This window comes from Ictalurus furcatus, chromosome 10 (assembly GCF_023375685.1).
Source record: "Ictalurus furcatus strain D&B chromosome 10, Billie_1.0, whole genome shotgun sequence".
In the NCBI taxonomy this organism is placed as follows: Eukaryota; Metazoa; Chordata; class Actinopteri; order Siluriformes; family Ictaluridae; genus Ictalurus; species Ictalurus furcatus.
In genome coordinates, this window is record NC_071264.1 from 17,447,555 (window position 1) to 17,470,505 (window position 22,951).

At 39.2% G+C, this 22,951-nt stretch overlaps 2 protein-coding genes across 5 annotated transcripts in view; both read right to left on the bottom strand.

Moving 5' to 3' along the window:
* si:ch1073-396h14.1 (disintegrin and metalloproteinase domain-containing protein 10) overlaps positions 1–7,812 on the bottom strand; it is a 31,640-nt gene extending 23,828 nt beyond the window's left edge. The window contains exons 1-5 of one of the 2 annotated variants that reach the window (XM_053635092.1): positions 5,684–7,812; positions 4,832–4,934; positions 2,620–2,767; positions 2,422–2,540; positions 1,145–1,300 (exon numbers count right to left, since the gene is read on the bottom strand). In XM_053635092.1, coding sequence (XP_053491067.1) covers positions 1,145–1,300; positions 2,422–2,540; positions 2,620–2,767; positions 4,832–4,907 — 499 coding nt within the window. In that variant the 5' untranslated portion in view covers positions 4,908–4,934; positions 5,684–7,812. Of the gene's footprint in view, positions 1–1,144; positions 1,301–2,421; positions 2,541–2,619; positions 2,768–4,741 lie in introns of both variants that reach the window. The other variant, XM_053635093.1, reaches the window with a different exon arrangement.
* A 734-nt stretch (positions 7,813–8,546) lies between these two features.
* Positions 8,547–22,780, bottom strand: safb (scaffold attachment factor B). 3 transcript variants are annotated; one of them, XM_053634905.1, is made up of 21 exons: positions 22,476–22,779; positions 20,545–20,632; positions 20,391–20,455; positions 20,093–20,293; positions 19,948–20,001; positions 17,582–17,618; positions 16,428–16,845; positions 16,012–16,052; positions 15,829–15,926; positions 14,803–14,952; positions 13,533–13,630; positions 13,411–13,454; positions 13,224–13,303; positions 11,804–11,949; positions 11,418–11,711; positions 11,080–11,214; positions 10,751–10,796; positions 10,279–10,382; positions 10,040–10,095; positions 9,903–9,957; positions 8,547–9,215 (listed from the first exon to the last, which is right to left on the bottom strand). In XM_053634905.1, exons 1-21 carry the CDS (start codon positions 22,641–22,643, stop codon positions 9,089–9,091), a joined length of 2,505 nt encoding a protein of 834 aa, XP_053490880.1. In that variant the 5' UTR covers positions 22,644–22,779; the 3' UTR covers positions 8,547–9,088. The 3 variants fall into 3 exon arrangements, 2 of the variants coding, with proteins under 2 accessions (XP_053490880.1, XP_053490879.1); XM_053634904.1 differs by having other exon boundaries at positions 16,012–16,055; XR_008386945.1 differs by having other exon boundaries at positions 9,085–9,215; positions 9,831–9,957; positions 16,012–16,055; positions 22,476–22,780.
* Positions 22,781–22,951: the final 171 nt, after the last annotated feature.

A 22,951-nucleotide genomic window follows, 5' to 3' on the forward strand; every position in this document is an offset into this window, starting at 1 on the left:
AACCTGGCAAGTTTTTCCATCCGGAGATTTCAAGGATGTGTATACATTAGAGCAAGTCTGTTCAAGGGCATTTGTACATTTAATAAAGAATCATGTGCTCTTAAAGTGAATAGGTTTATAAAGTTATACATTAAACTATAGGCTTTATAGGGACTCTTTATGGACAGGAGCCAGAAGCTGAGATGATTAAAAGGGTCTCATGGGTGTTTATGTAATGTATAAGTCACTAGAGCCAGAGCCTGAGAAATGCTCGAGATAAACCTGCATGAACTGGTGGTGGTGTGACTGCAGTCACATGACTGAGTATGACCATCACGTCTCACACACTCCAGTCATTGTTTACTTTCAGCTATACAGTATTACAGAGTTAAATTTCAGCACACACAACACACACACTTATTACCCTTGTGGGGATCTTCCACTGACATAATTATTATTAATTAAATAACAACATGAATAAAACAATCTACAAATATCAACTATAAACTCATAGATTTATCACAGTCACAAATTTTACTAACAGAAACCTTATATAAGTCAGTTGGAATCAAACCACCAATCCTAAAGGTGTGAGGCAAATGTGCTAACCACTAAGCCACTGTGCACCCAACACTGGCTCTCTGACAGTAGTTACATTTGAACAACAAATCAATAGTCCAAAACCTAAACTGCGGAGCTATGATGCTTGTGTGTGCAAAGTGATAACATGTACACAATTATTCATTTGCACTAGGTGTAGTAAATCAACCAAAATACTGTCTGAATTTTGTTTCTTCAGTTTTGAAATTGAGCCATGAGCTATGAGGCTAAAGATTTTCAAAAGAAGACTGAAAACCAGTGTGGTCAACATGAATCAGGGGAAGGTAGCTAATGCATGCACAAAAATTTTTCACTGGGTACAATGGTGAAAAGTGATTGGTCGTTAGGAACAATGGTAATCAGGGATTGGTTTTTGGGAAAATGGTGATCAGTGATTGGTCATTGCAAACAATGGCGAACACAGTAAGCCTTTCATTTTGCTAGCTAATGAATTTATAATGTCCCCCGCTGTGCAGTGCAAAACTCAAGTAAACAGCCAACACCAACCATGTTTTGGCTGAACACCATAATTTTATCTGAAGCAAGAAATAAACTCATCACTTACCAATATCATCCTCGTGGTAGATTACAGAGTGATTATCTGTTGACTCAGATGTGTATCTCTGCATGGATTCGATGTAGAATGTCCCATTGGAGGTTTTGATGGAGCCTTCAAACTGGCCATTGAGGACTGACCCCTGGCATGAAGATCCGACCTCATCTATGTGTTAAAGCAGAAAAGTGTTTTTTTGGGCTTCAGACATTAGGATGATTGTAGGATTTCAACAAATTTAGGTCAGGTTTTTAAAAAATGCAAGGAATTCCAGGGGGGCAATAAAAGGAGAAGACTAAGCATGTAATTTTATTAATTAAACAGTATGTGTAAAGGTGCAGAGAATCTGTCAGCCCCCTCTATTCCATCCATCAATGGTAATGGCAACATGTATCTGATTAACCCTACTTTCACACTAGCAAGCAACAAGTCGCTTGTGCCATTTATAGTTTGTCTCTTGTTGGTGTCTATAAGCCATTACTAGACCTTCTAAAGCTCAGTTGTTAAACCCAAATTAAATAATGCACTAATCAGTATGAACATTGTTTTTTTATTTTTTTTATTTAGGTTTCATGCTCAGCTTTGTTCTAGCTTTGTTGCCAGATTATCACAACAAGCTGACTGTACTGACGGCGGCTGTGGCTCAGGTGGTAGAGTGGGTTGTCCATTAATCTTTGGTGGTTCGAGCAACAGGCCACATGCCTCCTCCACATGCCTTGGGCAAGACACTGAACCCCAAGTTGCTCCCAATGGCAGGCTAGCACCTTACATGTGAGTGTGTGTGTGGATGGGTGAATGAAAAAGAGTTTAAAGTTCTTTGAAGAACTGCTAAGGTTAAAAAGTGCTATATAAATGCAGACCATTTACCATTTACTAGCTATGTACAATCACCAGAAGCACCAATGCTCTCTGCTAATTCCTTCCAAGCTTTATTTTTCTTCATAATGTCTCTATACACAATTAGTGAAAGGTCATATATGACAGGATCAGACGAAACCACATCTATCTACCATTTTCACTCATCATATAGTAAATGGGGACTCATTGCTGGTAGAACTGAAGAAACATTGGACTACATGCGCCATAGAATTGGTCATGCCTAATTTGTATAGAACTGAAAAATATCATTCAAATGTCTCTTGTTGCTGAAATTGTGGCTCGATGTCGCAGATGTTCCTAGAAAATTAATGGTCAGCTGTCGCTTGCTAGTGTGAACGTCAGCTGAAGCATTATTACAACTTTGACTACTTATTCCATTGTGAAAAACGCTCATGTATCCTTTGCTGTACCTTCCAGCACTCCTGAATATATGTGAGAGAGGTCGCCTCTCCTTGACTGGTTGCTGGATAGGACCTTGAAATCTTCTGCAAATCCTTCAAAGTCTGGCTTGAGTCGTAAACGGAAAACCCTAAGATAAACAGCCACTTTATGAAGCATCTTCATTAACGATGAATGGATATGGTGGTGTCATGGGAAAGAGTACCTACTTCTGAAAAGCTTCAAAGTCCAGACAAAGCACCTGGGTTTCTGGATCGAGATGGCGCCTTACTCGCTGATGCTGCTGCAGTAACATGGTTCTGTCATAAGAGAGGCTCTCATAGTACCTTAGGAACTGCCGGATATCTCTGAAGTTCTCTGGAATTGCGAATTACCATTGTGTTTTCAATTAAAACAAACATGTGTGTGAATAAATAGTCTGGAAAGTTTCAGTGAAATTAAACAAGGTTAAACATAGTGCATATGGAACTAATTCTTGCATGACAAATCAAAGACATACCAAAGCAATGGCATCGAAATATACCATATGTTAATGCTGAGTTACTGTTACCACCCTGAAGCTGATTATTTTCTTTTAAAAGCAGTGTTTTTTCTCCTTATACCGCACTGATTTGTCAACAGTTTAAATTTTGTACTTATTAAAAAAACAACATATCTTACTTTTTATCAGTGTGTACTTGCATTTAACATTGTGGAATGTCTGCAAAACAAGTTCCTGTTATCACTCACATTATAACAGCTACACTTATATAGTCAAAAGTATGTGGTTCTTCCCCAAATTGTTGCCACAAAGTTGGAAGCACACAATTGTATATGAAGACGTCATTCCCTTCACTGGAACTAAGGGGCCCAAACCCGTTTCATCATGACAATACCCCTGTGCACAAAGCGAGGTCCATGAAGACATGGTTTGCCAAGGTTGGTGTAGAAGAACTCAAGTGGCCTGCACAGAGCCCTGACCTCAATCCCACTGAACATTTTTGGGAAGAACTGGAATGCCACAGGCATTCTCATTCAACATCAGTGCCTGACCTCATTAGTGCTCTTGTGGCTGAATGGATAAATCCGGTCTGATGGTCATGCATCCACAATTTTTGGCTATATAGTGTATAAACCTTCATTTCCTTAAAAGCCTTTTTTCCCCTCTCTTGTCATGTGTCACTTGTCATGTGACTTAAAACATAAACTGTCCTAAAGACTTTCCCATGTTAGAAAAATTACTAACTGTTACAAAGCACTGACACTGACTCATTCCATAATTGTCATATAAACATCTCCTTACAGAAAACTTCACACTATCAATGATTTATGTTTTACTTTGATAAATAACAATATTTTTAAAAAATCGATTTATATGGAGTGTCTGCCATAGAAGTCTCTGTGTAAGTTGTTACTATGGACAATAGTACATTAGAATGAGTGCATTAATATACTCAGCAAAAAAAGAAACATCCTCTCACATTCAACTGCTTTTGTTCCCAGCAAATTTCTTAACATGTGTAATATTTGTATTAACATAAAAATATTCAACAACGGAGACATAAACTAAACAAGTTTCACAGACATTTGATGAACAAAAATGGAATAATGAGTCCCTGAACAAAGGGGGGGGGGGCAATATTAAAAGTAACAGTCAGTATCTGGTGTCCTCCAGCTGCTTTAAGTACTACAGTGCATCTCATCCTCATGGACTGCACCAGATTTGTCAGTTCTTGCTGTGAGATGTTACTCCACTCTTCCACACATGGTTACACATAATTTTACACTGCAAGGATGATCAGCTGTCCTTCCTGTCTCCCTGTAGCACTGTCTTAGGCGTCTTAAATTACAGACATTGCAGTTTATTTCTCTGGCCACACCTGTAGTCCTCATGCCTCCCTGCAGCAGGCCTATGGCATCTTTCTTCTGGTGTTTTTCAGAGTCAGTAGAAAGGTCTCTTTAGTGTCCTAACTTATTGTAACTGTGACCTTAATTGCCTACTGCCTGTAAACTGTTCGTGTCTTAAGGACTGTTCCACAGGTGCATGTGCAATAATTGTTCATGGTTCATTGTACAAGCATGAAAAACATTGTTTAAACCCGTTACGATAAAGATCTGTAAAGCTTATTTGGATTTTACAAAATTATCTTTAAAATACTTTATTTAATACAATTTATTTGCTGAGTATATAAACCTGTGATTTGAATTACAGTTTGAACTAGAAAAGTAATCACATTCTGACCAGTCAGACTCAAGAATTCAACAGCACTGTGGTACAAATATGTACTATATAATACAAATAATGTAAGAACATATAACTACAGAAAGCATATCTGTGGAAGGCGTGCTTACCCTGTGCTAACCGCTTTCAGTTGGCCCAATCCCAGCATCCGTAAAATCAGTATCATGTGTGAATATGACAACAAAGACAAGCCGTCATACCTGCACAATGTCCTGTTAAAGCCAGGCAAATTATCAGCATACAGATCTTCAGAGTGAACAGAGCTTCAGTGGCCATGTTGACTTCGCAGTTTTGAGTGATTTCCTGCGAATGCGAGGGGAAAGAATGCATATATTTCTACAAGCCTAAGCAACACACAGGCAGATTCAGACATGCTGATGAAATCATGGCAGGGTTTTATCCTGGAGTTCCAAATATCTCATTAAACCATTTTGGAGATGACACTTTTATCCAAAGAGATTGAAAAAAAAATTAAAGCAGTCAGGTGTTAAGTTCATAACAGGACAAGTTCAGACTCTTAACCTCTGAGCTACCATTAGAATTGATAATAATTCTTTTATAATTCTACTAATATGCCAAACACATGCACTAGTTAGGCAATCTTCAACTCAGTTCTTGCTTAGGAAGTTCTTACCCTTTACACCTTTCTTCCCACATGTGATTAAGCGAGTAATATGTGATCAAGTGAAAAATATGTGAAGGGGCACTTCAGTATGTTATGCCCTGAAATTACATGTGTGAACTCTAGAAAATACATCGTAATGTCATGAAAAACATCTAAATACTTGTAATATTTTATATATGACTCCACTATCAGAAAGACATTGGGGAAAAATGGCTCCATGGAAGAGTGACGAGCTGAAAGCCACTGCTAACACAGAACAATATTAAGGTTCAACTAAATTTTGTGAAAACACACCATGATGATCCTCAAACCTTTTGGGAGAATGTTCTGTGGACTGATGAGTCGAAAGTGGAACTGTTTGGAAGACAGGGGTCCCGTTATATCTGGTGTAAACCAAACACAGAATTCCACAAAAAGAACATCATACCTATGGTCAAGCATGGTGGTGGAAGTGTGATGGTGTGGGGATGCTTTGCTGCTTCAGGGCCTGGGCATCTTGCAGTAATTGAGGGAAACATGCATTCTGCTCTCTACCAGAAAATCCTAAAGAAGAATATCCAGTCTTCAGTCTGTAAGTTGAAACTCAAACGCAATTAGATTATGCAGCAAGACAATGATCCAAAACATATTAGTAAATCCTAGCCCTAGAAGTAAGTGAAAGACTGATCTCCAGTTATTGGAAGCTTTTGGTTGCAGTTATTGCTGATAAAGGTGGGACAACAAGATTTTAAGATTAAGGGGGCAATTAATTATTCACATTGGTGATAGGTGTTGATAACTTTTTTTTTTTGCTTCAATAAAAAAAATAAAAATAAAAACTATTGTGTGTTTACTCAGGTTGCCTTTGTTTTATGTTGTATTTCATTTGAAGATCTACAACTATTTAGTATGAGATATACACAAAAACAGAAGAATCAGGGCTAGGGTTAGATACTTTTTCACAGCACTGTACCTAGGTAAAATTTATACAATATATGTTTCACTTATTCACATAATCAGCCCTGCCATCATGGGGGACAACTGGGGAAGCTGTCCCAGGCCCAGGAGGGTTTAGGAGTACATTCAAATGCAGGATAAAACTATTAAAATATGTTCATTTGATCAAATTACAATGGTTAAAAAAATTAAGTTCATATTTCCAACTTTGCAAAAGCTGCTTTTTTGTGTTAAGAGCTTCCACACCCACTCAAACTTTGGCTAATTACAGACATTTTCTTAACTACAGGGTCTCTAGCTCTTAGTTACTTTCCTTCATACAAGTTTGCTAAGATGTTACCTAACCACACACAAAAAAAGAAAAGGAAAAAAGGGAAGAAGGATGGATTCACTAAAGGGAGTGTTTAGCAAAGCTCTTAAAGTAAAACAGAATTTCACATTAGGAAGAGTTACAGTTTGATTATGCATTACCGCTGTTTATATTTCACAGGTTGTGCATGTATGTTTTCTTTCCATCATAATGATAGAAAAAAACTTGACATGAATGTTCAAGTAAAAGTGTCCTTTAAACCCTAGAGTAAGAATATAATTATGTACAGCCATAGGAATGTAAACCTGATCTTGGCTCCACCTCCATAATATCCTGCTTCACTCTGATTGGTCCACAAGAAACAGCCTGATCTTGAAGCATGACGATCAAACCAGCCCTCCCGTTACCCAAGGTTACTCAGGCCTTCCACACAGCCCGCTGGATAATGAGTTCCAGTCGCAAGGTCAGGAAGAGACAACCTGAAAACTTGCAGAGCTGAAATCTCTCCTCAGCCTTGAGCAAGAGTAGGCTTCAGAATGCCTTACTCAACCATCCTCCACTGTGCAACAGGATCATTTTTCATTCTTAATCTAAGAACTTGTCAGATTGCTGCACAACTGACCCAAGTGACAAATATCTCATGTCCGAAAGTGGAGGAAAGACATGATAAAGGGCTTCTTACTTTCTTACCTTCCAAGTCTGTTTGAGAATTAGTGAGAGAATCAATAGCAGAAATTAAAAGTGGTATCAGAACACTGTTTATAATGTTTTGTGTTCATTCATTCATCTTCAGTAAGCACTTTATCCTGTAAGGGATGCAGTGAGCACAAAGCCAATCCCAGGAACACTGGGCATGTATACACTCAGGATAGCACATCAGTCTTTCACAGGGCACCATAAACACATTCACACTTTAGGGCAATTTAGCGTTTTGGGAGGTGGGAGGAAACCAGAGAACTCAAAGGAAACCCACATGGCCATGAGGTAAGCATGACAAATTCAACACAGACAGTAACCTGAGCTCAGGGTCAAATAAGGGACCCCAAAGCTATAAGGCAACATCACTACCCGCTGCACCACCCCGGTATCATACATCCCGTTCAAATTGACATGTTGATAAATACTTCGTTATATTCTTTGGGAAAAGAGATTTTACCTTTTTTCTTCAGCATAAAGGTACTATGGGAAACTTTTTCGATCATCTCCTGACAAAAGCAATCCAAAAGTTAGCATTGGCCAAGTTCAAAATCCAGAACATTAGAATATAGATGACATCTACAATGACATGTAAGAGAAGTGACACTTCACATGACCATAAAATAAGAGACCTTCTAATGAGAAGGCACAAACAAAAACAAGCACATGTGTATATTATATATATATATATATATATATATATATATATATATATATATATATATATATATATATATATACATACACACACACACATACATATATATATATATACACACACATATATATATATACACACACATATATATATATACACATACATATATATATATATATAAATAAAAAACTCAAGCAAGACCATCAAATAAATACGATTATTTGCTCATTTACTGGTTTTGAAAGTAATAGGAAATAGTTAACTATTAAACTGAGTGTGATGAACATGTAATAATAATCTCTTCCAAGAATGTGGCAGATAAAGCCAAATGCAGCTGCACCTACAAATTGGAGGTCATATGAGAATTTTTCTATTTGCCTTGCACAATGTGCGTCAGTCCAGAGAGGGCAGCTAATCAAAAACACCGAGCCCAAGGTCATACGAAGCAGTAAGGATTTGCACGTGTACACAATATTAACCCTTTACTCATTAACGTGTCAAAATAATGCCTTAAGAAATTCTCTGGGATAAACTGGCTCCTTATAACCCAAGGAAAGCTATTGAAATAAAAAAAAAAAATTCAAATGGTGAAAGCCGACTCATTACGCACACCATAGATATGCAAGCTTTCCATGCAAAATAATAAGAAATCCATGTTCACACACACAAAATGGACTAGGACAGATCGTGCATGTTTTATGAAACAACTTTATTCACTCATCAACCAGAGGGAGAAAATGCTGAGCATGCACACTGTCATGACTGTAAGAAGTGTTACGGTTGTCGTAAGGAAATAAGAACACTACAACAGCGCCATCTGTCAACACCACAAACGCAATTCACTTCACTACAAAGGCTGAGGAACAATTCCACATAACCTGAACTAAAAGAAAAATCACGTTCGGCATGTCATTTAAATAAAACAAAAATGTGAAGACTTCACTGAAACTTGTCTTTTCTGCAACATGATTTCAGCTTTGCACAACATTCCTGAGCATTAGAAAAAAAAACAAGACATTCTAAAAATCGTGAATTTGAGGGGGGAAAACAAAACAAAAAACATAAAAAACATGACATATTGTACTTTGTAATAGTTTAATCAGTCTTTATAAGGTCAACAGAAAGCATCTTTAAAAAGCTGAACAAATTTACAAAGCTTTAGATGCTATATACAAGCTGCAAGATCACAATTAAGAAGTAAAAAAAAAGGCTGACAAAGGAGGAAAAGTGGATCAGTAACGCCGGCCGAAGGCTCCGGCCCCCTGCATACCAGTACCACCCCCCTGCATCATCTGGTTCGGTCGGTTCATGGTTCCGGATAGAGACTGGGACGTCCCCGTCTGCATGTATCCACCCCGGCTGAGTACAGATATAGAAGTGTTAATATTTACACTGCTAGCAACAACCGACTTTTTTTTTTTTTTTTTTGCAAGGTACTATTTTTGCTAATTTGTAGAAAACATAAGATTTACAACTAACCCAGACCTGCCAAAAGTCCCACCAGGGGGTCAGGGCCTTTCACAAATGGCTTGTTTAAGCTAGAAACAGGAGTGAGAGTATATACGGGGTTTTATGTTAACTACCAGCTGCTTAGGGGAAAAACTGCCGCTCGTCTGTTTTACACTACTAGAAAAGTTTACATTTTACATACTAACATACGTTCACACTTTCTTCTCCAGGAAAAAGTGCGCATGTAAACTTTACAATGTTTATATTTCAGCTAAAACAAATGAGCAGCAGCCATTTTCCCCTGAAGCGCCTGGTGGTTACCATAAAACCCCCAATATACACACACTCCAGATTCTACTACAACTGCTTTGAGCATGCTGTTTGAATGCATCTGTACTCCATCTAATCTTTTATATCTGGGGGGGTTGGAGTGACTGGGAATATTGTTGACTGATAATTCATACAAGCATACAAAGAAAGTCGAGCTCCTACACAAAATGTGTAAAGATTAGCAGGTATGCTAACCTCACACAAAATAACAAAAGTAGACCGCTGAGGACTTCTTCACAAACAGGAAGCCATGAAGATGTCTCTCACCTGGCCATTCCTCCTCGGGCCATGTGACTCTGGCCTGGCATGCCCCGGTCTGCTCCTGGAAGAAGTGAGACGTTATATTAAAAGAGATCCCGTATCATCCTTACATAGGTTTCAAGTGTAAATGAAGCTGCGTGTACCTTGCCAGGGTCTGTCTCCATCCATCTTACGTCCGGGCTCCCAGTCTCGGCCGTCTCTGTGCCAATAAGAAAGCGATTTACAGCAGGCTCTAATCTGAATCTAGCAGTTAAAATCTAATATGTATTGCATTTATCCGTCACTGTACTCATTATTAACAATTCTTTTAAAAAATGTGATTGGTCCATCACTTTGCATTACGCAAAAGATCTCAGTGAGGTGCTCTTTTTTTTTTTTTTACCTGCCAGGGACCGGCCTTGGGGCATTCATTGGCCGCTTGTCATAACCACCTCCACTCCAGTTATCCCGAGAGTCTCTGTTGTGCCGGTCCCGATCAGAGAAGTGCTGCAGAGAGAGAGGCAGAGAGAGAGAGGACACCATTTTCACACAAACTTACACTCCATGTATTTAGTGCTCTAACTAAAATGTGCATGTACTTAATTATTTACTGATTTCATTATAACATTCCAAATGTTCTTAAATTTTCGGGTCCCATGTCCTAATTTAGCCACCCAGTGTAAATCTGGCAAATCACACAATCCTGTCAATGTAAGAAAAAGGCTCTGAGGAAATTCACATCACTTATGATGTAATTAATGTAAAAATGCATTGTGTAATAAATCTGTCAGCCCTGCAGTGTCACCTATAGTCTGTGCTAGGATATTAACAATCGCATATTAATAATCCTATATTTAATAGGAGAACATTTTTACCTGGCCGTCTCGGTCTCCAGGCATGCCTCCTCTGGGACCATCTCTCCTAAAGCAAACACAATAACATCCAGATCAACAACAAGTCACTGATGTTTGTATTGATTATATATTAAGTAAAGAATAAAACATTTGGAGATGTGCTGTTATGAGAAAATCATCTTAAATCATCTGTGATTAGTTGATTAACTTTCTGTAAAAGCATGTTATTTTTTATTAATTAAGTTACCATATCTGCACCAGCCGCTCATCAGTAGTGTGTCAACGCCTTAGTGGTAGTTTTAAAAAATAATAATAAAAATGTATAAGACCACACACACAGTAAGACCTACCTGTCCATAAACATGTCATCCTGGTAGCGGCTGCGATCTCTGTGATCAAAATCTTGGTAGCGTTCCTGACGACCAAATTCTGAGCGTCCATATCGGTCATCCATTGCCATCCGCTTTACCGGCCAATCATCTTTCCTATGAGCAGCACAACACACCAAAAGACCATTTACTGCTTCAGATATTAGTATTAAGCATTATCAGATATACAAATGTACATGTATACAAGATTGAGGTTTTAAAAACAAAAAAAAAAAAAAAAAAAAAAAAACACATGCTTTACTATAATACAGCTACTCAAAGCATTTATTAAATAGTAATCTGAATGCTGCCGTCCTAACCTGCCATCCATGTCGTAGGGTCTCTTGATGGGGCGGCGCTCCTGTTCGAAGCGAAGCTGCTCCTGCTGTCGACGCAGCTCCTCACGTTCTCTGTGAATTCGCTCCTGCTCACGTCTGCGCTCGTACTCCACTCGCAAGCGTTCACGCTCCAGGAACTCGCGCTCCATACGATCAGCGTCCAGCCGCTGCTTCTCCACCTCCAGCCAATTACGCTTACGCATCAGTCTCTCGCGCTCCTCACGCTCACGGAACAGACGGATGCGCTCCCGCTCGCTGCGACCATCACGGTCATTGCTGCACAACAACGATATGCAAAAGGTTACAAACTAACAGCCTTTCAGACACAAACATGACACTGGTGTTTGTGCGTGTATGGGGATGCATACCCAGAGTGCCTACGTCTCTCCACCTCTCTGATCTCTCTCTCGCGTTGCCTCTGCCTCTCACGCTCTCGCTGCTCTTTGATTTGATCAAATGACAGGATGTCCTTCCTCTCTCGGCTAGACGACTTGCGGTCACGGCTCTTGGAGCTCTACAAAATACATAAATGTTCTTATTTGGAAGAGTAACCAAGAACAAATATAAAAATCCTTTAATGACCTTATAACAACATTCAAGACAAACACATCCAACAAGTCATAATACAGCAATGTTCAACACTGACACCCAGCGAATAATTTTATACACTGCAGTTCTGTTGTTTACATAGTGGTTTTCTTTAATCCGCTGCAGAGCTTAACAATGTGAACATGAAAATCCTAACCGAGAGAGAGATTTCTATCACAAAATCCTCTATCATGTCAGCGGATGAGACATCTAATAGTTTTTTAGTTGTGCATCATGTAACAGTAAGGGAAAAAAAAGTGAGACAAAGTCTAAACACTACTTAATAACGAGCAGCTACTGCATTCTTTTAAGTGACCAAAGTGAACACAGCCCCAACCCCTTGTTTCATACTGGCTCACAACATGAAAGCTTGTGAATTCACCTAGATAAAATCGGCTTAAAATAAATCTCAACGCAAAACATCTCCGGTGTATTTTCCCTTTCCGTTGGGCGAATTTAACTGCCCCCCCCCCCTTCATGAGGCTCCTGTACCACCACAACAAAAGGTCAAAAATCATTAATACTATGTAGATAAACCAAAGATGATGGCACATCAATAATGCTAATTACAGTTACAATCACTATGGTAGGGTTCATGCTTAAAAAAAAGTCAATTGCTCTAAAAATAAACAAAAAACAACAAAGGCAATCTTGTGATTTAAGAAAAAACTTGGCTAAACACTGAGCAACATAACAGTTAAATAAGTAAATTATATATATATATATATATATATATATATATATATATATATATATATATATATATATGAACATAGGACTGCTAGTTAATAATTACCTAAAATCTGCTCACAATTCCTTCAGAATTAATCATCAAAGTAACATCAACTTTTCTCGTTCCTGCATTGTTTCCTATTTTTTGGCTTTTTTTTCTCTCAACATAAATCGCGGTTACATTTGGCATTCGTGCTCCTTGCCTGTAAATTTACTTATTTATTGTTCTTTTAATACCATGTCAGCATCAATGGCTATTTTCAAGACAAGATGAAGGTAGCCTTTCCTATGAAACTTTCATTATTTGTTAATGCAAAACCATCAAGTGGTGATGCCGCTTCACTATACCTAACCTGCTGTAGAACATATAGCCTAGAAATCTGGTCACTGCTCTTCCTGTGCCATCTTCCCTAATTCAGCAGGAGAACGTTAGAAAAAATGTCTCAGAAACACAAAGGAGCCATTTACCCGCTCCTTGCTCTTGGTTTTGACGCTGATAACAGGCTCTCCTTTTGATTTGTCCATGACGACGGTCCTCTCTCCAGCAGCTGAGATACAAAAACAGCCACTATTATACCCAAATACACTAATTTCACCTCAAATCTTTAGAGGGTTGAGAAATTAACTGGTATAATTAGCTGACTTTTCTACTCACTTTTATCATCTGAGCCTTCAGTTTTTTCATCCTTGCCATCAGATCTATAAAAGACAAAACATCATGGTAAAACTCTGCTCATTCATCCTACACCACTTCAATGAAATGAAAACACATCTCACTTTTCAGTCTTGGACTCTGAGGAGTGTCTCCTGTCGCTGCTGGTCTTTTTGGCATCGCTTTTGTCTGTAGGTTTCTTCCCAGCCGGCTCGTTCTTGGCCTACGTGGGAAAAAGTTATAATAACCTTTATTTCTATAGCACTTTTCATACATTTAAAAGAGAAATAAGGAAAGAAAAGATAATCAAAATGAAATGGTAACGTATACAAATAAAAATGCAATAAAGACCACCAGTGGCAGAAAGCAGGAAATAATACAAAATATAAACAACAAATATAAATAAATCGGGAGGAAAGAATAAAACAAGATATAAAAAACATAGTACAATTAAAATAATAGTAATATAACAATTATTTGTTAGTGAATGTAGGGTAAGTAAAGTAGCCAAATGATAAAAGTGAAAAATATTATATTTAGCTGCACATATTTTAAATCACTGATATTTGGAGCCTGACAAAGGTTTACTGGAAATGTGTCCCATATCTTCAGCAAAAATTTGAAAATTCAATTAAAAAAAAGTTGTTCAGTTATCAAACACTGACAATGACTAATAGAACAGTGCCAAGTGCTAAGGTGCACTCCTAAACGCGCACACACACCGCTTGTACTCTGAATGCAATAGTTTAAATTCACTGATAAGGCGGCAGGCCAAAAAGAATTATTAAAAGCATGAACATTTGAATAATTATTAGTGACATTAGGCTACATTTAGCTGACAGGACACGGGCTGAATGGTGATGTATGGTGGCCCATTAGGAGGTAGTTTATAACATTGCAATGCGTTAGTATCGTTAACAAATAACTGGCTATCGCAAACATTACATGGAGCATAACCTTAGCTGGTTTCACGGCCACAATGCCAGCTGCCTCAAGCAATCATAATATAGGACCGTCTTATAGGTGCTTCACCAAATTCCAGGTGTTTCCTCGCATCATTTGAAATGAACAATAGCATCGGTTACACATCGTCAACCGATGCTACCTTTCCTCTCTCTCTTCCCCTCAACGAGTCGGGGCGGAGCAAAACTTGCTTAAGCTAAGCTAATGTTCTGTAGTTTTTCCCGTGTGCTTGTAAGCATTCTTCTTCTTCTTCTTCTTCACCACTTGTGGACCAACTAAAACACTTACGTATATTTGCTTACGTATATTTGCTTCAGTTTCGGAAGAATTGCAACCTTGGTACCTAGCTACTACCGAAAAACAAAAACGTTGGTACTGACATGGTACCGAAGAATCAGTTTTCGTAACATCGCTATGTACAAGTGCACTTACCCTCTCTACAGAGATCATGCGGCCATGCAGCTCGGTCCGGTGCAGGTGGTCAATGCACTTGGTGGCCTCCTCTGTTGAGCACATAGTCACGAAACCGTAACAACGAGCTCCTGGGCTCCGAGCGTTCGTCACCACTTTAGCACCCACAACCTGCAAATTCACAAGAAAATCAAATCAGTGCAGAGAAATTAAATGCCACCCACCATCTATGCTCATTCATGAAATATCCATAACTCTCCAGTGGGACCCACAGACTCCGTTGTTGCCAACAGTAACTAATAGCTGATTGGAGGTTAAAATACACTATTTTATACACCAGAGCTGTTGAATTCTGGATTCTGATTGGTCAGAAGTTGCTGATTAATTTCTATAATAGCGGCTCTGACAGAACTGTAGATGAAAATCACAAGTTTATATTAATGCACTCATTCTAACAATATTAATCCTACAGTAATGTAAAGTTTTCTGTAAAGAAACATTTATTTAGCATTTATGCAAAGGAGTCTAAAGTGTCTGTGCTGTCTAGGTTTTTACACAGGAAAGCATTCATGCCAGAGGATTTTACGCCTTGCAGCTTCTTGTTAACATGACAAGCTATGTTTTTTGTCTTATTAACTTAAAAAGTGAAAAAAAATGAGACTTGTGAGTGAACGAATTATAGTTGGTATGACACAAGTCATAACACTAACATGTTTTGCAGTCATTCCACATCATTAAGTGCAACTATAAACTGATAAAAATGAGTTTGAATCCTGAGAATGCCACAGCCTTCCAAAGTCCAAGAAAGTAAAGTTTTCAATACTCTCTGGGTGGGAGGGATGGCGTTATTCCCTCTCATATTACAGTGGCACTAGCCAATATAAATTCTTTATACCACCCAATCATATATGTAGTCTCACCGGGCAAAAAAAACCTCATTTCAAATGTTACAGCGTTATATTTTTGTCATGTCGCCCATGCCTACCATTTAATTAATGAGATAAAAGAACATACTTAATCACAATGATTAAGTGATAAAACACAAACCTTGCCGTATTTGCTGAACAGATTCTTCAGATCAGTCGCTCTTGTGGTTGACGAGAGGCCGCTGACCCACAGGTTCCTTCCGCTACTCGTAGCACCACCTACTCGCATTTAACAAAGCACACCATCATTTCATCAAATATAAGTTAATTAAGGGGTATATTTCTCCGAATTCAATATATTTACCTTTGTCATCTTTTGAGTCGGTCTTACTTGATTTTTCATCACTGCTGGAAAAAAGAAAAGGGAAAAAAATGAAACATTTCAAAAAGGTAATGCATGCGAAAACACTGGAGCTTAACAAAAATACCTACCTGGTCAAAGACACAGCCTCAGGTAGTGAACAAAATACTTAAATGTGGACTCTACGACTTGAGAAAATTTCTCTAAGCATGCCACTAAGGCGTCTTAGATGGCAATCAAACCGTTAAAACAGTTAACAAGAGGGAAAAGGGGGGAATGGGGGGTGACAAAAACAAAATGAAGGACGAAATGCGCAGTCCATTACACCTCCCCAAGAGCACCCAAACTTGTTAACAAAGGAGCCAAAGTAACAAGATTCTAACAGCCATTTTTGTTCTAGTAGACAGAAAACAACAAACCTCTTTTTCTGATCACCACCCTCTACTGAGGACTCTTTCACTTCTGATGATTCTGCAGCACTCTCTTCAGTCTTCGTGTCTTCCTTGGTCCCCTCGGCCTTCGCCACGCTTTCTGAATCGGCGCTTTCGATTTTGTGCAAGCCCGTTTCATTTGCGTTAGCTGCCTGAGCGGAGGCGCTCTCGGCACCCGGCGAATTGTCCTTAACGCCTTGTTGGTCCTCACATGGCGGTTGGACTTCGCTATGCTCTGAGGCGTCAATGTCTCCTTCCACATTGCCGGCCTCCTCAGCTTTACCGAGGTCGGACACATTGTCCTCCTCTTCCTTGCGAGAACCATCCCACAGTGAAGCGTTCTCCTCTTCAGTCAGCTCCTCGTTAAGTGGCTCTGATATACAACACCCGGCTACTTTCTCACTTTCTACGGATGTAACAGGAATAGAATGGCACAGAGTTTAATCACTTCTGAGACATTGCATTGGTTAGCGTGGAACTGGACTACGACGCCACCCACTGCTTCACATAAGACAGTTAGTTAAGCCTAGAAAGAGACTGGAAAAACCAGAGAGTCAAAAAGTAAAACCCGTTTCCTGGCTAAAAGTCGGCTCTTGTTAAGTTTCACCTGATGCCAAGCGTGTGGAAAGCCACATGGGCAGCACACAGATCCCGAGTGTCCATCGTCGGTGATTTGGTTTGCAGTTCAAGAGTCCGTGATAGAGAAGATGGAGACTTTTGTGCTGCCTTTAAAAAGCCTTTTTTTTCTTTTGAATCAAGCAATTGGTCCATTTAGTGAATCTCCATAAAACAAACTGAGTCCTATATGTGATTTTGCTTCAATGTGATCCGTGTCTTCATTTTCTCTTCTGAAGTCTTCTTTAGGCAGAAACTGAACTGCACCTGCAAAAGCTAGCAAGACATTGCTTGACTAACTAACCACTAACCGTTACTGGCTCTGCGCATAAGCTTGTTTAGCAAAAAGCATTTTCTGAGTACTCAATTTGTTCCTAAGACACAGGGAATGGTGTTAACTTGCACACAAAGCCAGTAACCTCTGGATTTCCAGTCTCTGTCAAAATTAGGAGGAATTATTAACTGCTAATCGAGTTGTAAAATTCACCCTGAAATTAAGGTGCTAAACACCTCCATACTGTCAGTACCTGTCATGTCTTCATGTTCCTCCAGTGGCTCAGAACCCTACAAAATAAAACAGAATCGATACGTATTAGGGCCTGTTCACACCGGGAAATTTTTCGCAGCGCGTTAAACGATCTGTTTTTCTGTGTTCACACCCAGGCATTAAATGCTGGCGACACGCTGAATAAAGTGTAAATTCACTCCCTGACAGTAGATGGCACTTATTGAAAAGCAGAAATACCCCAGTACACAAGGCGGCGCTGCACATCATCTCGTTTCTGACACCGGCTTATCACTGAAGAACAAGAGAACCAGTAAGAACAAGAGAACCAGTAAGAACAAGAGAACCGGTATTTAAGTCTTTATGCCGTTCACACACACTTTTTGCAAACTCGCTAAAGCACTTGTGCGAAATGTAAAGTATTTAGTGATTTGGCCTCTGCAATAAACACTTCTTTAAAAGCTAAATCCTTAAAGTTCTCCTTTTAAACAATATACTCTCTTTAAATAAGTTAAATAAATAGCCACAACATCATAAATACACTTATATAATATTTAGTGTGCAATTTTTAATCTGGTGCTTTCAAAGGACACCTGATATATGTGTGTAGGCAGAAGGATTTATTAGCAGTGAGCATTTTATTTCAGTTATGTCACTTATGCACTCTCACTAAAATGGTGGGTGCTGTCATCATCTTCTATTTCAGCATCTTTTTTGTTGATAAGACAGTTCTGTACTTGAGTGCCATCAAGTCGTACTTTTATGTAACTTCAGCGGCTCTGGGCACGTGAACAAAAGTGTGACTCTCATTCATCGGCTAGTTTTTGACGCAGTGCATCACAAAAGGAGGGGGGGACCCCTCGACGGTAAAAAAATTTGACGCTTTGACGCCACGCGTTTTATGTCTGGGTGTGAACAATCATTGACAGCCACATGGGCGTTAAACGGACCATTTTTCGCACTGTGAAAATCTTCCTGCATGAACAGGGCTTTAAGCAGTAACAACACGCACACAGCATTCACACATGTTTCAACAGAACCCTATATGCAGTTCTTTAGGCAGGTGAGAGGCTGAGTGAGGTGGTCTCCGTTTCAGCATTCTTAAAGATTCTTCATTATGGACTTTTAAGGACTTTTCAAGCACTATTTCTTTTGTTTTAAAGGACTATACAAGAGGTGTCCATCCATCCATTTTCTGTACCGTTTATCCTACACAGGGTCGTGGGGAACCTGGAGCCTATCCCAGGGGACTCAGGGCACGAAGCGGGGGCACACCCTGGACAGGGTGCCAACGTATAGCAGGGCACAATTACACATAAATTCATACGCTACAGACAATTTATAGATGCCAATCAGCCTACAATGCATCTGTTTGGACTGGGGGAGGAAACCGGAGTACCCGGAGGGAACCCCCGAAGCACTGGGAGAACAGGCAAACTCCACACACAGGGCGGCGGCAGGACTCTAACCACCAACCCTGGAGGTGTGAGGCAAACGTGCCACTGTGCCCCCCACAAGAGCTGTCATTCAAACAGTATTTTTTCTTTTTAAATTCCAAAAAATAAAATCAATCAAATAAATAGCGTATTTTCCAGCCATGCTGGACTAAACTGGCATTTCCCAAGCACTGCTTCGTCTTCACCATAACGTCAGTAGACGCCAGGTGAGTGACAGAAGCCCTGATGCCAACAACCTTCAGTGGAAAAATCGCTAAATGCCGCTAGATGATGTCATGTAGTAATTATTTCGTATTTATTGACTTTTTAATAATTCAAGCACTTTTTAAGCACCACTACATAAAAAATGGCTATTTTCAAGGTTTTCTGGTACTTAAATTTTAAAAAGTCAAATGCAAGCACTTCAAGCACCTTGCTGTCTGCTCCCAAGTGAACTCGACTGCAGTGAGAACGTGAAATACAGAGATATACGTGATTCGACTCAACAGCAGAAAGTGAATCGAGCACGCCGTGTGTTTTGAGTAACTGCACCAAAAGACAGAGCTGTAGTGCTACAGAAATGCCTTGCGTTCTGGAGATTTAGATAGAGAGAAAAAAAAAAACAGTGGATGAGGCACACAAAATTTATTTATATAATTATCTAATAATATCTTCATGGGTAGATCATTTAGATTTATGTATTTGTGATTCCAAACACACTTAGCAAAGGTTTGCTTGTTCTGTTACAGTGTTTGTGACTGACTAATAAAAAAAAGGTTTTATGAGGATGTTTTCATTTTCTTTTTAGTTTGTTTAATTGTGTGCAGCATGAAGCAAAATAAAAACAACATAAAAACAGCAAAAGAACTAAAAGAATCAATTTTCCTGACTCAGACAAGGGACTAATAGATGTGAAAGCACCCTTAGAGTTGATATGCCACTTCTTTAGTACCTGAGTATCCTGTTTCTGGTGATGGTCTGAGTCTGCATCTTTAGTTTCCATTTCCTAAAACAAGAACATCAAGTCAGTCAATTTTTATTTAGAACTCAAGCATCTTTGGTGAAATCGTACCCACAGCCTTATCCTAAACACTCACCTCCTCCGACTCAGACTTAAGTGCATCAGAATCACCAAATTCATCTGCATTGTTGTCATTCGAAAACGTGTTCAGAAGATCAGTCCCATAATATTCGTCGTCTTCAGCCATCATGCTGTTATCAATATCGGCTTCATCCAGAACATTCATGTCCATGATGTCCATGTCATGAACGCTCTCTCCGTGCGCATCACCATCATCCTGGAGGACAGAAAGTCGGCCCATGTTAGTTGCTCGTCAAACAACGTGAGATTTTCACTTTTGTTAAGTTATATTAAAGACGTGCACTAAAAAGCACCTGGCCATCGACAGATTCCTCTTCCAGTGCACAGTCCTCTGATTCATCTGCTTCTGCTCTCTTTCCTATATAAAAAAGTGGTGTAATAAGTAAACACTAATCTCAGCTAAATCAACCTTTTATTACTACAAACAAAACAAATGGCCAATTTTACCTTTAGGAGTTCTCCTGGGGGTTTTCTTAGGAGTGATTTCAAGCTGAACCACTATTTCATCAGGATTACCTCCTTCCTCCTCAATGGCCTGCAACCAAAAAAATTACCTTTATTTCTTCAGTAGACAGCAAGAAACCAAATTTTAACAAATTTTCATTGTACAACAAATCAAAACAACTATCAGGCCAGTGCAGCTAACAAGTAAATGAAGTCTAAGTCACCAAGAACTTCTGCAGAATGACTACCATTTGCTTCGGCGTTTTGCTCACGGGTCCATCACTGACACTATGGACTCAGTAACTTCCGGCCAACTCATTAAAACATCATAAAATATCCTAAATAAAGGCTGTACCAGCACAAGCATGAATGTAAAGGTATGCCATTTAAAAGCTATATTTAAGAGAGAACATGAAGGCAAACAATCTGAGCACGCATCAGTGCAACGTCACGTGTGAACGAGACCGCTTTTCTGTGAGAAGTGAAGACAGACATACACACTTCCTTTCCCCTAACTCACCAGGGTCTACATACTGCACATAATTCAAGTTCATTTTTGAGACTTCGAGGCATGGATGAGACATATGGCTACGATTGGGCACTACCAATCTACCCTCTTTCTCCTAGAAGCACAGACCACGCTCTCATTCAGTGTAAAATTCCTAAAATGGCACCAAGATACGTATTAAACTCCAATGTAAGGTCTTGTAAATAGCAAGTGAATTACTGTTATAACTCAGGACAGAAAAATGCAATAATGTCAAACCAGCAATTTTTAACAAAATATGTAGATAGACTGAAGAAAACGCACAAAAATGTATTTCCCCACAGGATAACTGTCTTGGATAATGTCAGCTCAAATGGGCTTGATACACACACACACACACACACACACACACACACACACACACACTACCTGGGCTTATTTCTACGGCTTGTTTTTATAGAAGGTAAAATACGGTGTAATCTTTCCAGAAGTGTGTATGTACAGTACATAAAAAATGACTTACATGACAGTTGTACAGGATTAAAATCCCAGAGATACTCTGGTAATAATTTCATCACCTCCTCATATAAAACTAACTCTGCCTGAATAGGGCTCAAGATAGCTCATGTTGGTAATAACATGCAACTTGGAATGAAGTGTTAACATATTTCACGCGGATAAAGGAGTAGGAAATGTTCTTAGGTTTTGTAATAATTTTCTATACTCAAAGTATCAACAAAAATACCTAAATAAAACATGACTTTCTTTCCCCAAAATAAATACAGCAATGTTGTACGATGTAAATATTTTAGTATAGCGCATGAGACAATTTGGAAATAAACAAATCTTTACGACAAAACTGTAACTGGATTTGTTTTTAAATCTAAGAGACCATAACTATCAACGCATCAAAGAAAACACGGGAAGTTAGCACGCGTCGCCAGCCAATGTGACTACTAGCTACTAACATCAGAGCATTCATATTCATATTATCAACCAGTGGTTCTAATTTCCATATGTTTCAGCATCCAAGTCATTACTTTTAACGTTTAAATAAAGCTAATAGGTGCACTTACAATAATGCATCCCGGCACAATAGAAACCAAAAACGACACGGGCCTTTGCTAATGCTAACGCTAACAGCGCGAGGACGTGTTAGCCCGCCTAGCTAGCACACTATCTTGCTAGCAAGCTGTTGAGCATGCTTTGCAATGTAAAACCAACAAACAGAAAGCAGAAACGACACATAACGTAAAATAAATGCATTAAAAATCGAACAAAGTGCAAATGGCAAAACGAGTCGCAGTCGACACGCACGCGTGCAGAAGAAACCCAGCTGAACTAAACGAAGATTTCGATTCGTTATTGGTTATCAAAGCCAAATGTAAGTAAATATTTATAAGTTGCCATTTGACTTCGTATGCACCATCTGCTTTGTGAGTTTTACCTTTTTAAGCCGCTCTGACAGTATGCTCTTGTTCCCACTGATGTCCAGGTTTCGTTTTTTCAGCTCGGCCCTCAGATCGATGACTCTCAGCTCCGATAATTTTCGTACCCCGGCGCTTTCAAAAGCCTCTCCGGCCCCCGAATCTACTGCCGACGTGTTTTCAGACATTATTGAGCACTTCAGGGATAAACCGCGCTGTCTAATTCAACGTTTTAACGACTCAGACTGGTTTTTGCGCCAGCACTCAGCCTACTCTCTCCAAATTTTCTTGCACGCGACAAAATGGCGTCGGTGACTAGAGCTGCGCATGCGCCAAGATTCAGTCGCAAGACGTCCCCTCGATTCTCCTTATGGTGCGACCTGGAAATGTAATACTCTAAATGTTTTGTTTCTGTTCAGTTCTTACACTCTAATCACTAAATATGCTTACTACACTCAGACTCAGTCTTCCATTGCTTAAAATATGCGCCCTCCAA